The 15001-nt window shown below is 39.9% G+C and overlaps 1 protein-coding gene across 1 annotated transcript in view; it reads right to left on the reverse strand.

The window, feature by feature from the left end:
- Positions 1 to 15001, reverse strand: part of rasa2 (RAS p21 protein activator 2) — a 198319-nt gene that overhangs the window by 51705 nt on the left and 131613 nt on the right. The window contains exons 9-12 of the mRNA XM_072571933.1: positions 12053 to 12154; positions 4623 to 4779; positions 3338 to 3486; positions 1969 to 2083 (exon numbers count right to left, since the gene is read on the reverse strand). Of these exons, the coding sequence (XP_072428034.1) occupies positions 1969 to 2083; positions 3338 to 3486; positions 4623 to 4779; positions 12053 to 12154 (523 nt within the window). The remainder of the gene's footprint in view (positions 1 to 1968; positions 2084 to 3337; positions 3487 to 4622; positions 4780 to 12052; positions 12155 to 15001) is intronic.

Genomic DNA, 15001 nt, shown 5'->3' on the forward strand with positions numbered 1-15001 from the left:
TTTCTAAAGAGTTCAAACAAAAAACCACATAAGACTGCCCTTCCTGTAGAACTGTTCCAGTATGCATCAGAAAGCAGGGACCTGCTGAAGTTTTGAAGGAAACTATTTTCACTGTGATGGATTATAGCTTAAGCTTTTAAACAGTTTTGGAGGAGAATTGACTGGAGTCAGAGGCAAATCTAGATTTACTCTGAGAAAGGAATAATGGACAGTTTGGGAAAGCAGATATATCTCAGTATAAAAGTTTAATTTGTCTAACTTCCAAACTGAATGCTTGGATAGAAATCTGCATGTTAATAAAAGCCGAAAAAAGTCTGAGCTCTCAGTTTTGAGCATTCATGTTAAGAAAACGTCACAGTTCACAGCAAACAACTGGGGAGAATCAGTTAAGTTGACCTAAAGATCCAATTCAGAGGGGTGATTTATCTGGTTTTACATCTCCTTTCCTGTCAGCATACAATGAAACTTTGCTTTTCTGTGCTCTATACCTAGATAGCTAGGTTTGTTTGCTTTTTGTGCAAGAAACTTGCATTGTTAAAGAAATTGCAGTCTCGTGTGACTCTTTTGGTGAATGACCACCACATTAATTAAAATAGAAAAGCAGAACATATGATCAATTTGCTAGATTTCATTCTGGAATCTGACTTGTCTAGTGGTACCATAGCTGGGATCATGATTTGCAAACTCGAACTGGAAGATTTCTTTCACAAGGAATTGCTATAGAGGAAGCAATTACACTTGTCAGTCACTTGCCTTCTCCAGATATAGAGAAGATCTCTGGCTTCTCGGGAAGCATGGTCATGTTACTTCAATGAAACTTCGATGTGCGTGTCCAGCAGTTGCTAAAAGCTGTATTACTGGATAACTGCTTGCCATAATATCTTATGGATGGAGGGCAAAAATATATGAAAGTGGAAATCTTGGGAGGACAGTAGAGGTGGATGAAACCGCAAGGGTTAGGAGTGATTTAGCAATGGAACGAACTGAATATTTAAATGAGAATTTTAAATTTGAGGTATTCGTACAAGATAGATGATACTGACAATTGAAGATTAAGCTCAGGGCCAAACAAATTACAAACAGTTTGACTCAGCTTTAAAGGTGGCGAGGAAGCAAAGGTGCAGCCAGTGACTAGGGAAGGGAGATGGTAATATAGACTTAAAAGAATGGATTCGGTCTTACTAAGACTTCATTTAAGGAAATTTCTGCTCAGCCAATACTGGATATCAGACAAGCTGATTCCTGGGATGGCAGGATTGACATATAAGGAAAGACTGGATCATCTTGCTGGAGTTTAGAAGAACAAGGGGGAATCTCATAGAAACAGATACAATCCTGATGGGACTGGACAGGCTAGATTCTGGAAGAATACTCCCGATGTTAGGGAAGTCCAGAACTAGGGGTCACAATCTAGGAATAAGGGGTAAGCCATTCAGGACTAAGACGAGGAAGAATTTTTTCACTCAGTTGTGAACCTGTGGAATTCTCTCCCACAGGAAGCTGTTCGGGCCAGTTCACTGGATATATTCAAGAAGGTGCTGGTCGTGCCACTTGCAGAATCATGGGGTACGGAGAGTGGAAATGGGACACTGATCAGCCATGATCTTATTGAATGGTGGTGCAGACTTGAAGGCCTACCCCTGCAGCTATTTTCTATGTTGCTATGTTTTTAAGCAACATTCTAAATCAGAAATGGAAGACTCAAGAAGTGGTGGTGAAGTTGAAATAGTTATTGCTAGTGCACATATTGTTTAAAGATGATGTCACAGAGTGACAGCAGTCAGATGAAACAGTGATCAAGGTAGTAATATTTACATGAATGAAAGAGAAAAGATTATCTTTTAAAAACCTGATTCTAAAGAACTGCACACAAGGTCAACTAATGAGACATGTTCTCTTTCATTGGCTGATGGAGAAGTCAGCATGAGGATAAACTAAGCAGCAAATTCATATAAAGTATCATCTTACTTCATCTAAAGTGGACTTCAGAGTCACTTTCAGATAATGCTTTCCAACGAGTTTCATTGTTTCATCGATACAGCGTGTGGCCAGAGAATTTCCCCTGAAGATAGTGTTGGCTTCCCTACAAAACCAAAGTTGTAAAATTCAACAGGATCTCTCTCAAAATTTCTGAAAACTGCTTAAAACTTTGCATTCTGGCAAACAGTACACAACAAATCTAACAGTGATTCAAGTGCAAACACCTTTAAAATAGCATCTTCCTGGATTGTCTAAAAGCCCAGGTGCTAATGGTTGTGCCTACATGGCAGACATGCCCTGCTCAAAATCCAAACTTTGTTTATGGTAATGACCTAGCACTGTTGATCCAAGCATCAAAAGATCCTGAACTTGCAGAAAAATACCACCATGTAAATAGTACCAGGATGTACAAGTCTACTCCATCATTCTGGCAATGTGTGCTATCACACATTTCCCTGTCTGCCATTCCCCACAAAACGATCATGTAGCTTGTAAAGGAAAATGTTACAAGTACATCAACTATCCCATTCACAAAATGTGAAAAATCCACCAGGTGAGTGTCTATAATTGTGCTGGCCATTCTGAGAAACAACAGTTAATATTTATAAAGCAGGAACACATTACATTAACCTGCCTAAGAAAAGCTGTTGCAAAAGAAGCCTTGTTTTTACACTTGACTATTTAGGAAGTCATTGAACGGATAGGCATTTTGGACAATCAAAAGCTTTCCCTATCACAGAGAGTCATAACGCAATCACAGTCACAACATTAAAACAACTTAACTGATAAAGATTTACCAAAATATCACCAATGCTCAGAGTTGCACCAGTGCATCAGTTACTTTGCTTCTCTCCACAGATGCTGATGTATTGAGCACTTTCAGCACTTTTTGCTTTTATTCCAGATTTCCAGCATCCACTTAACTTTCCTTTGCATTGAAGGGATTACTTGATGCACTGGAAATGTGGACAACCTCAACCAAGATCTTGGTTGTTATAAATTCTAAGCATTATGCCAGCTGTGAAGCACAATCTTTGGAAAGGCTGAAAAGGATTTCTAAGGCAAACGGAAAAGCATTTTGGTGCAGTAGTGGCTGCTATGAAGGTATAATTGAAGTGCATTGTATGGACAGAGCAAAAACAACTGTACTCTGCATCATGCACTCCCAGGTCAGCAGTGACGATGTTCAGATCAAATGTTACAAGTGCATTTCATCACAGAGCTCCATCCAATCACAGATACTTTTCCTTTTAATATAAAAGTCCTATATCACAGCCAGTGCTAGAAAATGTCTGCTGCTTCTCCCAGGATGTGGCAATCAAGAAAGACTAACCATTACAGCAACTATCAGACTTACTGTGTCTGCTGAAGATCTAACTCCGCTATGGCACTAAGGAAAGGAACCAGCTTCTTGTGATGCAAAAGCAGGCGTACAAGTGGCAATACAGCTTCTTGCTTCTCACGGCACACCTCACCCAGGATATGAACTGCTGAGGCAGATATAGGCTTAAATGAAAGAGAAAGAGGGGTAGGATAAGCAACATTACAAAATAACTAGTGTGATTTGTTGCAAGTTATATTAATCCATTACAGTTGCCTTTCCTGTCTTTACACAAAAAATTCTCAATAATATGCTAGCAGCAGTTCGCAAATCTTAAATAGCAAAAGATATCAATCCTGGTAGATACCACTCCTTGCTGTCAGCTGGTTAATTAAAAAGTAGACATGACTTGTCCATTATAATCTACATTGCTATAACACAACTGCAGTTTACATATCAATAACCAAACCAGAATACTGAGAATACCTGTGCGAACCAAGTCAAATTTCAGCAAAACGTGAGCCTCAAAATTAATCTCAACAATCTGCAGACTGTGCCAGATCCGCAAGATTATAAAATTAGATCTCAAAATGCATATTTTGAAGAAATGATCCATTGGAGAGGGTTAGAAGAGATTTACCAGGATATTACCAGGACTAGAGGATATGAGTTATACTGGAGAGACTGGATTGGCTGGAACTTTCTTTCACTGGATCATAGGTGGTTATGGGGTGAGTGACCTTATAGGGATTTATAAAATTGTGAGGGGCATAGATAAAGTGAATAGCAAAGGTTTTTTTCCCTAGGTGGGGGAAGTTCAAAACTAGGGGATAGATTTATACAGTAAGAGGAGAAAGATTTTAAAAAGAGACCTAAGGGGCAATTGTTTCCATGCAGAGGGTGGTTTTAATGTGGAAGGAACTGCTCGAGGAAGTGGTGGATGTAGGTACATTTACACATTTAAAAACATGTTTGGATAAGTACTTGAATAGGAAAGGTTTAGAGTAATAAGGGCCAAATACAGGCAAGTGGGACTAGTTTACTTTGGGAACCTGGTTGGCATGGACAAGTTGGATTGAAGGATCTGATTCTGTGTTGTATGATGCTATGACTTAAGTAAAAGTAACAGTGATATTTGAAATGGGCACCAAGTCTCACCAACACACCAAGTTTCTATTGTGCAAAACTAACAGTTGATCACAAAAGACATCTCACCAGAATACGAAGTTAGAACTGCTTTAGTACATTGGAATACATACATTCTGTTACGTTGTCTTAGAAATGATAAAAAAAAAGATAGACCCTATCTGCAAATGCTTACCTTAACATCTGATGATATTAGCAGCAAGTCATTAAGAGAACTGTAGTAGTTAGAAGGGAGTACATAATCTTCATTGTAGGATATAGACAGTCGAAGTGAGCCCAAGTCTTCTGATTTTGCAGACTTATTTCCATTGTCCTTTGGTAGCAGTAAGTACCTATTTAATGATGGTGCATATGGTGACTTGAACTATACCACATAAAACACTAAATACTGCACAGACAACAATTGGCTAGGAGCAATAACTTTATCTTCTCAACCTTCGGTCACACTAGAATGATCTTGCAGCATAAGTGACATTAAGATCATGTGATGTTTTTGTATCAGGTGTTGTATATCATCAATCAATAAGAGCCCATGGTTTAAGGGTAATGCTGTGGATGGGAGGGCTATATTAATCCAGCCAAATGTGCATGAAGAATATTATGCAAAACCTATACCATGTTGACTTAACTTCACATTCATGCATTATTACTGACAACACCACTTGCAGAACTGTACTAACTGATATATACATAAAGGGAAATATAACAAAGAGTTGCAGATGCTTGAAATCCATCAGAAACTGGAGACACTTAGCAGGTTTGGAAACATCTGTGGAGAGAAAGCAGAGTTTATATTAATTCTGCTTCATGTTAACTCTCCACAGATGCTGTCAGACCCAGCAATTTCTGTCATTATACATAAGGGAATCGGATTCAGAGCAGCAGGTACGTGAGTATGGTTCTTTTCAGTTCTGGAAACTGTTAGAAGAGGTTGCTGTTGTTTCACATCAGACGTGCTTTCCATATTTTAAAATACTCACTACAAAACAACAATTGCTCAGACCATAAGCTTTGTCTTGCCAGGATCTGTTATAACACAAATCATTGTTTAAACTTAGGAAAACTGAATTTCTTTCCCACTGATCGGTTTGGAAGAGGAAGTGATCATCTTGTGCACAAGAGTTACAGTACTTGCATACTTTCACAACTTTGTCCCTCTTATCTGATAATAGCAATAACTTTTATCAAATTAATTCAAAACACATTACACCAAGTGTGTTGGTAGGTCCTTGATTTCCAACTGTCCAAAGACAGACAGGAAAAGAAAAACTAGTGGAAAGGTTTTTGAAACACAAAAGCTTGAAGGTTTCTATTGGGGAAAAACTAAATTCTTTCACCGGAGTGGTTAATTCATGCATGACAAGACAATGCTATGGGCAATTGTAATCTATTCTTTAGTTTCTACGAATATAAAGTGATAACACGCACTGAAGCATTCCTACTCTTTCTGTAAAACAAAGTAACCTCCCATTTCTTGCCATGCCTCATCTCAAAATAAATCCTCCTCCTCTAGCTTTGTACAAATTGAGCAGTACATGTTCACAGGACAGAAATATTTGGTTTGGGGTACAAGGGATGTCATATAGTACTGGACTACAAAATAATTTACTTGGATATAGAAGAGCACAAGTCACATGAAATGAGCATGTAAAAAATGCTAATGGACCTGGTGGACACCAACATTCCCAAATCTACACACCCAAACCAGCTTCAATATATGGCAATGAACTCCCTAATTTTGAAAAATGCTAAAAGATGCAGCTGCCTTGATAGTAGCACTAACTGCAATCTACCGTTGATGGTCTAGAATGCACTAATTCTCTCAACAAACCAGGATACAATGTAGCTAATTAGTTTAGCAGTAGGATGGTGTCAAAATACAAATGAAAGTCCCAATGATTTATTACTATTTTGTTTAATAGTCAGGCCAATGCATTTTTTTGTTTCATGCTTGTTGTTTATTTAGAACATAGAAAATACAGCGCAGTACAGGCCCTTCGGCCCTCGATGTTGTGCTGACCGAAGCCTACCTAACCTACACTAGCCCAATAACCTCTATATGCTTATCCAATGCCCGCTTGAATGACCATAAAGAGGGACAGTCCACCACTGATACTGGCAGGGCATTCCATGAACTCACAACCCGCTGAGTAAAAAATCTACTCCTAACATCTGTCCTATACCTACCACCCCTTAATTTAAAGCTGTGTCCCCTGGTAACAGCTGACTTCATTAGCGGAAAAAGGTTCTCACTGTCAACCCTATCTAAACCCCTAATCATCTTGTATACCTCTAACAAATCTCCCCTAAACCTTCTTTTCTCCAATGAGAACAGCCCCAAGTGCCTCAGCCTTTCCTCATACGATCTTCCTACCATGCCAGGCAACATCCTGGTAAACCTCCTCTGCACTCGTTCCAATGCCTCCACATCCTTCCTATAATATGGCGACCAAAACTGCACACAATACTCCAGATGAGGCCGCACCAGAGTCTTATACAACTGCAACATGACCTCAGGACACCGGAACTCAATTCCTCTACCAATAAAGCCCAGTAGACCATATGCCTTCTTCACAGCACTATTTACCTGGGTGGCAACTTTCAGAGAAATGTGTACATGGACACCAAGATCCCTCTGCTCATCCACACTACCAAGTAGTCTACCATTAGCCCAGTAATCCATCTTCTTGTTACTCCTACCAAAGTGAATGACTTCACACTTAGCTACATTGAATTCCATTTGCCACCTTACTGCCCAGTTCTGCAACTTATCTATATCGCGCTGTAACCTGCCACATCCTTCTTCGCTGTCCACAACTCCACCGACTTTCGTATCATCCGCAAACTTGCTCACCCAGCCTTCAAGCCCCTCCTCCAGGTCATTTATAAAAATGACAAACAGCAATGGTCCCAAAACAGATTCTTGTGGAACAACACTAGTAACTGCGCTCCAAGATAAACCTATACCATCAACTACGACCCTCTGTCTCCTTCCAGCCAGCCAATTCCTAATCCAAACCTCTAATGCACCCTCAATGCCATACCTCCGTAGTTTTTGCATTAGCCTGCCATGGGGTACCTTATCGAATGCCTTGCTAAAATCCATATACACCACATCTACTGCTTTACCCTCGTCCACTTCCTTGGTCACCTTCTCAAAGAATTCAATAAGGTTTGTGAGGCCGACCTGCCCTTCACAAAACCATGCTGACTATCCTTGATCACATTATTCCTATCCAGATGTTCATAAATCCTATCCCTTACAATTCTCTAAGACTTTGCCCACAACAGAAGTGAGGCTGACTGGCCTATAGTAACTCGGGCTATCCCTGCTCCCCTTCTTGAACAAGGGGACCACATTCGCTATCCTCCAGTCTTCTGGCACTATTCCCGTAGACAACGACGACATAAAAATCAAGGCCAATGGCTCTGCAATCTCCTCCCTAGCTTCCCAGAGGATCCTAGGATAAATGCCATCAGGCCCAGGGGACTTATCTATTTTCATCCTTTCCAGAATTTCCAACACCTCTTCCCTACATACCTCAAAGCCATCCATTCTAATTAATTGTGACTCAGTATTCACATCGGCAACAACGTCCTGTTCCTGAATGAATACTGATGAAAAGTATTGATTTAGTGTCTCACCGATCTCCTCCGCCTCCACACACAACTTCCCACTACTATCCTTGACTGGACCGATACCTACCCTAGTCATCCTTTTCTTCCTGACATACCTATAGAAAGCCTTTGGCTTTTCCCTAATCCTACCAACTAAGCACTTCTCATGTCCCCTTCTCGCTGCTCTTAGCTCTCTCTTTAGATCCTTCCTGGCTACCTTATAACTCTCAATCGCCCCAACTGAACCTTCACGCCTCATCTTTACATAGGCCACCCTCTTCCCTTTCACAAGGGATTCCAATTCCTTGATAAACCACGGCTCCCTCACAAGACCCTTTACTCCCTGCCTGACTGGTACATACTTATCAAGGACACCCATTAGCTGTTCCTTGAACAATCTCCACATATCATTTGTGTTCTTCCCTTGAAGCCTATTTTTCCAATCCATGCATCCTAAGTCATGCCTCACCACATCATAATTTCCCTGCCCCCAGCTATAACTGTTGCCCTGCAGTGCACAGTTATCCCTCTCCATCACTAGAGTAAAAGTCACAGAGTTGTGGTCACTGCCCCCGAAGTGCTCATCTACCTCCAAGTCTAACACCTGGCCTGGTTCATTACCTAGAACCAAATCCAGTATAGCCTCACCTCTTGTTGGCCTGTCTACATATTGTGTCAGGAAACCCTCCTGCACACATTGGACAAACACCGACCCATCTAATGAACTCGAGCTATAGCTTTCCCAGTCAATATCTGGGAAGTTAAAGTCCCCCATAACAACCACCCTGCTACTTTCACTCTTCTCCTGAATCATCCTCACAATACTTTCCTCTACTTCTCTCGGACTATTAGGAGGCCTGTAGAAAACTCCTAACAGGGTGACCTCACCTTCCCTATTTCTAACCTCTGCCCAAACTACCTCAGATTGCAAGTCTTCCTCCATCACCCTTTCTACTGCTGTAATACTATCCTTGACAAGCAATGCCACACCTCCTCCTCTTTTACCCCCATCTCTGACCCTACTAAAACATTTAAACCCTGGAACCTGCAACAGCCATTCCTGTCCCTGTTCTACCCACGTCTCTGTAATGGCCACAACATCGAAGTCCCAGGTACCAACCCATGCTGCAAGCTCACCTACCTTATTTCTTATACTTCTGGCATTAAAGTATACACACTTCAAGCCACCTTCCTGTTTACAGGCACCCTCCTTCGAGATTGATGCCATGTTCCTAACCTCCCTACACTCAAGGTCCTGTTCCCTAAAGCTACACTCCAGGTTCCCATGCCCCTGCAGAGTTAGTTTAAACCCTCCCAAAGAGCACTAGCAAACCTCCCCCCAAGGATACTGGTGCCCCTCAGGTCAGGTGCAGACCATCCTGTTTATAGAGGTCCCACCTTCCCCAGAAAGAACCCCAGTTATCCAAATACCGAAATCCCTCCCTCCTGCACCACCCCTGTAGCCACGCATTTAACTCCTCTCTATCCCTATTCCTTGACTCTCTATCACGTGGCACGGGTAACAAACCAGAGACAACAACTCTGTTCGTTCTAGCTCTGAGCTTCCAACCTAGCTCCCTGGAAGCCTGTCTAACATCCTCACCCCTCCTCCTACCTATGTCATTGGTGCCAACGTGGACCACGACCTGGGGCTACTCCCCCTCCCCCTTAAGGACCCGGAAAACACGATCAGAGACATCACGTACCCTTGCACCTGGGAGGCAACATACCAATCGTGAGTCTCTGTCGCCCCCACAAAACCTCCTATCTGTGCCCCTCACTATTGAGTCCCCAATAACTATCGCTCTACCTTTCTCCGCCCTTCCCTTCTGAGCAACGGGGACAGGCTCCGTGCCAGAGGCCTGAACCTCGTTGCTTACCCCTGGTAAGTCATCTCCCCCACAAGTATCCAAAACGGTATACTTGTTCTTGAGGGGAATGACCGCAGGGGGTCCCTGCACTGGCTGCTTCCTCCCACTCCCCCTCACTGTCACCCATCTCTCTATAACTTTCGGAGTAACTACTTCCCTAAAGCTCTGATCTATGACCACCTCTGCCTCCCGAATGATCCGCAGTTCATCCAACTCCAGCTCCAGTTCCCTAACATGGTCTTGGAGGAGCTGGAGATGGGTGCACTTCTTGCTAGTGTAATCAGGAGGGACGCTAATGGCTTCTCTCACCTCATACATGTTGCAAGAGGAACATTGCACTGCCTTCGCTGCCATCCCTCTAAAAGGTAAACTTTAAAAACTAGATCTAAAGAAACAAACAAGCAAAATGCAGCACTTACCTGCTTGTCACAACGGGTTGTATTATTAAGTTAGAGGAGGAGGGTGGGTGGGAGGCTCTACCCCTGTAGTGCCTCGGGTTCCTCGCCTGCGCGCTTTTATAAGAAAAAAAACCTTCCCAGGTAAGCTAGCGCGACACCAATTCCGGGTCTGCTAGGCGCTTAAAAACAACTTTAAATTTTAGCCGTTAAAAAAACAATAACTGGACTACACCGTGACTTAAAAAAAACACCTCCAGACAGCCGTTACCTGCTCCGCAGAGAGAGTGAGCCACTTCTCAGATTACAATCCAATCTGAGAAGTAGCAATCTTTTCTCAGAGTGAATTCATAAGATCATTCCAGTTTAATGTTTTGCTCTGACCTGGTTTCTCTTGTAATCTAATTGCTGTTGTAACTTTATATGTTGTATATGATGGGAAACAGTCATCCTGACCCAGTTTCTCATTTCAGTTCAGGATACAAGAGAGACAATACAGTTAGAACACGCAAATCATATATCAGATTAGTTTCTTTCTATTGGATTGTAATACACTGGATTATACTTTCCAAAAATAGCAACCAACATCCTGCAGTTCTCAATTTAAACAATTCCAATTATTTTTAGTTGATTCTCAATTTCAAGCAATGGGTCAAATATATTAAATGACTCCAACACCACACAAACCAGAGTCAGTGGATGCCAATGAGAGAAAAAAAATATGGTAAATGCAAATATGATTTAAAAGGTCAGATAAAACAAACAAAGCATTTCTTTGAATTTGTTTGGAATAAAAATATCATGTGTGAACAACTGTTTCAAATTTGCTCCATTACATCGACATAACATTAAGAAAGTACTATCAAATGCTCTATTTGCAATACTATAACTGAGAAGCATTACATAAAGGAATAAGTGGCATAGCCAAATGTGTAGGTACTTGCTTGAGAAGGTCAGCAAAGATCAAAGTTCAGATTTAAAACAATATCAGTTTTAATGTGATGGAGAGATAAAAATAAGAAATGTTAGTTTTGAAGAGCACTAATTAACTGTTTCTCTCTCCATAGATGCTGCGAGACCAGAGTTTCTCTAGCACTCTGCTGCATTTAAAAATGTTAGTGCTCTACATTTGCAGACTGAAGTTTATAAATATTAAGAGACATTGCTCATTGTTTTGAAGTGTGATCAGGGAGGAAGTGGAAAAGAAAAAAGGACAGCAATTTAAAAAGTTTTCTGCAAACTAACATTGAATTATTTGTAACAGGACTCATCTCATCAGTTCTCCCTCATTCTCTGATGAGTACATTTCTAGTATTTTCCATTTGTATCAAGAAATAAAGCATTGAATTTGGTTTACATAATCAAACCATATCTCAACCAACCAGCTTTTTAGTCCTTTGATCATAGCACTTACTCAGGCCACCACAGTTGCTGAGAATTGTGGAAAAATTTAAGGGTGGTCTGACCAGTGTTTGCCAAAATTCTTCTGATTCTAATGCTCTTACTCAAACCAGAGGGACACACGTTAGTGAAAATTTAAAGTCAAAAAACAAGTTATTGCAATGAAGGTCTTGTGTTTTGAAAACAAGACCTGTCAAAACAAGTTCATAAATGCATCATTACAAGAGTAATTTTTTTTCCGGAATAGGACATCCCTTTAACTGCAAGAATGAAATCTGATCTACCTTAAGGAAATTTAGAGTTGATATGAGAATTCTTACCATGCCCGGTGGCAGTTGTCATTCTTTAAAATTTTCACAGGAACCTTAATTTCACCAAGAAAAATATCTTGCACCAGGTTTTCATTGTTCCACAGATCAACTCTGAAGAGAAAATAAAAAAATCAGTCAATCTCACAATATTGAACAATTTTCAGTTTCTGGCTCACAGTTTTTAATCTATAAAGGGTGTCAAGATTACAGAAAGTTAATTGGATTAAAGGTATGTATTTACTAAAAATGAAAATAATGATGACATACTGCAATGGAAATGCAAACCTGATTTTTCAAAGATTTACCGAGAATTAAACGGTTGTGCAATTATAGGGAACTGGAAATTGCAACCAAAAAATTTAACTTAAATACCAACAAAACATTCTTTCAATTCTTTCTTTCAGTTAAAAGCATTTTTGGTACAATCTAGACTTCAGAGCCAATGAGGTAAGCTATATCTTGCCAAAGAATAATGCCAGTATAACAACATCTGGTGTGGAAAGAGCTACAAAAATAGAATTTGGAACTCAGGAACATTTAAACCCATGAGTAGTTATTTTAACAATTCAGCTTTATGCAGTTATACAAACATATTAATTTGAAGGTTAAGCACATTAAAATGAAAAAGTACAATAGAACAGAAGAGTGGGATTTATAATGTTAAGCGCACCAAAACTATGATGCTGTCCCCATCTTTCAGTTTTGCACCACTTTTGCTTTACGTATTGGAAGTACATGTTCCAATCTGCTTCATTCCCAGGTTTGGGTGGTTTTTGGTGAACCTGAGATTTTTCAGGGTTAAGAAAGAAAATCAGTGCTAGAAATCAATGAAAATCTCTATTGTCAGCACTTTGCCAAAAAAAAAGAGATCTCTAAGCTCTGGTAATACTTTGTCTTGTCACATAACCATCAGAATTGAACAAATTTATTAGATCTATTCATAAGGCAGATATTTTCATTCAGTCCAATAAACAAATCAAGTGCCATTGTGACTTACATTAAATCACAGGTGCCATTAAACCTTTGGAAAAGCTACAAAATATGCACTATATGTAAACAAGAAGTGTTAAGAGGAGAATACAGCATATTCCTTCAACAGAATGGATACAAAAAAGCCATGACTGTCTTGACAGTTCGTGTTTGCTCTATTGTATTAAATAAGTTTAACATTCTATTCAGTGCAACTTAGCAGTGTGAATCTTCATTCAAGTGAACAGCTGTCTACTTATTGAACATGAAAACCAAAATATCCACTCAAATCGATTTGTTATTGGATATATCAAAATAAAAGCAAAGTATTTAATTTCAGAAAGAAATGAAACTTAAAAATAAAATGGGTTTTGCAAAGTAATCAACTTTGGCGATGGCTGACATCAATGATCCTGTGTCCTGTCAATCATCTATCTTCAATCTGTTGATTGCCACACTATGAACAATCTTTCTCAATTGAGTCCATTTTCTACTGCCCTCATCTCCTCTTTTGCAAAGGGATGAGCCTAGATTTTGATATTGTTGATCCATGCCTTGGATCTCTTTGTGCATGCTTTTCAGGTATTGTGCTCAATTTTTCCCAAGCACCACCGCACCCCAACATTTCATGCCCAAAATGAGTGCAATTTCTTGATATAACTACTGCAAATAAGTTCCTCTTCACACAAGCTTCCCCAAGAACCCACTCATTTGTCCAGTTGGTTGCCATACTACATGGAAACAGACTCTTTGGTCTAACAAGTCCATGCCAAACATAATCCTAAACTAAACCAGTCCCATCTGCCTGCGCATTGTCTACATCTGTCCAAACCTTTCCTTTTCATGCACTTATCCAAAAGTCTTTGAGACATTGTAATTGCGCCCTCATCCACCACTTCCTCAAGCTTTGACAAATGTAAGAAGTGCCGAAGTCCCTTCACTTCAAATACTCATTTGAGATGCAGCAATCTTGTTAATGGCCCAATTTTCACAGTTATACTTTTCCAGCATGCAAATCTCCGTTGCAATCAAGATGGTGTGACTATTCTATACTCTTGTAAATGACTCCACAATGCTATGATCTTATTAAGTCGAAGCTATGAATCTAAGTAGACTCTGCACCTTGCCCGATGAATGGTCCAAGATCTACAGTGTTTGTAGGCACACATATTCCTTGGTATATCAATAAGCCATATTGAGGTTAAAAAAAAGACATTCTTCAGCTGTGCCAAGTTTCAGCCACAGATTCCTTCCTAGCAGTGAGGACTCAATGACTGATATAGATAAATCTGGATTTTCATTCAGCGAATACAAAACAGAATTCAAAAGAATAAATGGCAAACTGAGTATAATAAAAAGTAGTTTGGGTTGAGTTGCATCGTCATGCTTTAAAATACAGTGGAAGTCAATTATAATGAAATTCAATATGCCAGAAATTTTAATATAATGCTGGGCTCACACAGCTTTCAAAAGATGTCAATCTTTATCTAAATCTTCATTATACTGGAGAAATAGGAGAAAGTAAGGAGTTTAATATACAATGTCGAACAATATGTCATCTCACTTGGTTGGACACAAACATCCCTGTTATAACAGACTTTCCACTGAACCATATTAGATTACTGAATAATCTGAGACTTCATTATACATCTCCTACATTTACATTTTCATAATTTACATAAACATTCAAAAATGTTAGAGGGTATATCACAAAATTCTAACATGCTGAAAGGATGCAAAACATAAAATTCCCTCTAGTCCACTTATTACCAACTTCCAAACACCTCATGCAAACTAATCTTAAACATTACTTGCAGCATACAGAATAGAGCACACTAATGTAACAGTTATTAAACTGAATTAACCTAGGGGTTGAGAGTTCAAACTTTAACTAGGCAAAATTGCATTCAACAAATTATTGATTCCTGAAGAAGGGCTCATGCCCAAAACCTCGATTCTCCTGCTCTTTGGCTGCTGCCTGACCTGCTG

Source organism: Chiloscyllium punctatum, chromosome 6 (genome assembly GCF_047496795.1).
Source record: "Chiloscyllium punctatum isolate Juve2018m chromosome 6, sChiPun1.3, whole genome shotgun sequence".
NCBI classification, from domain to species: domain Eukaryota; kingdom Metazoa; phylum Chordata; class Chondrichthyes; order Orectolobiformes; family Hemiscylliidae; genus Chiloscyllium; species Chiloscyllium punctatum.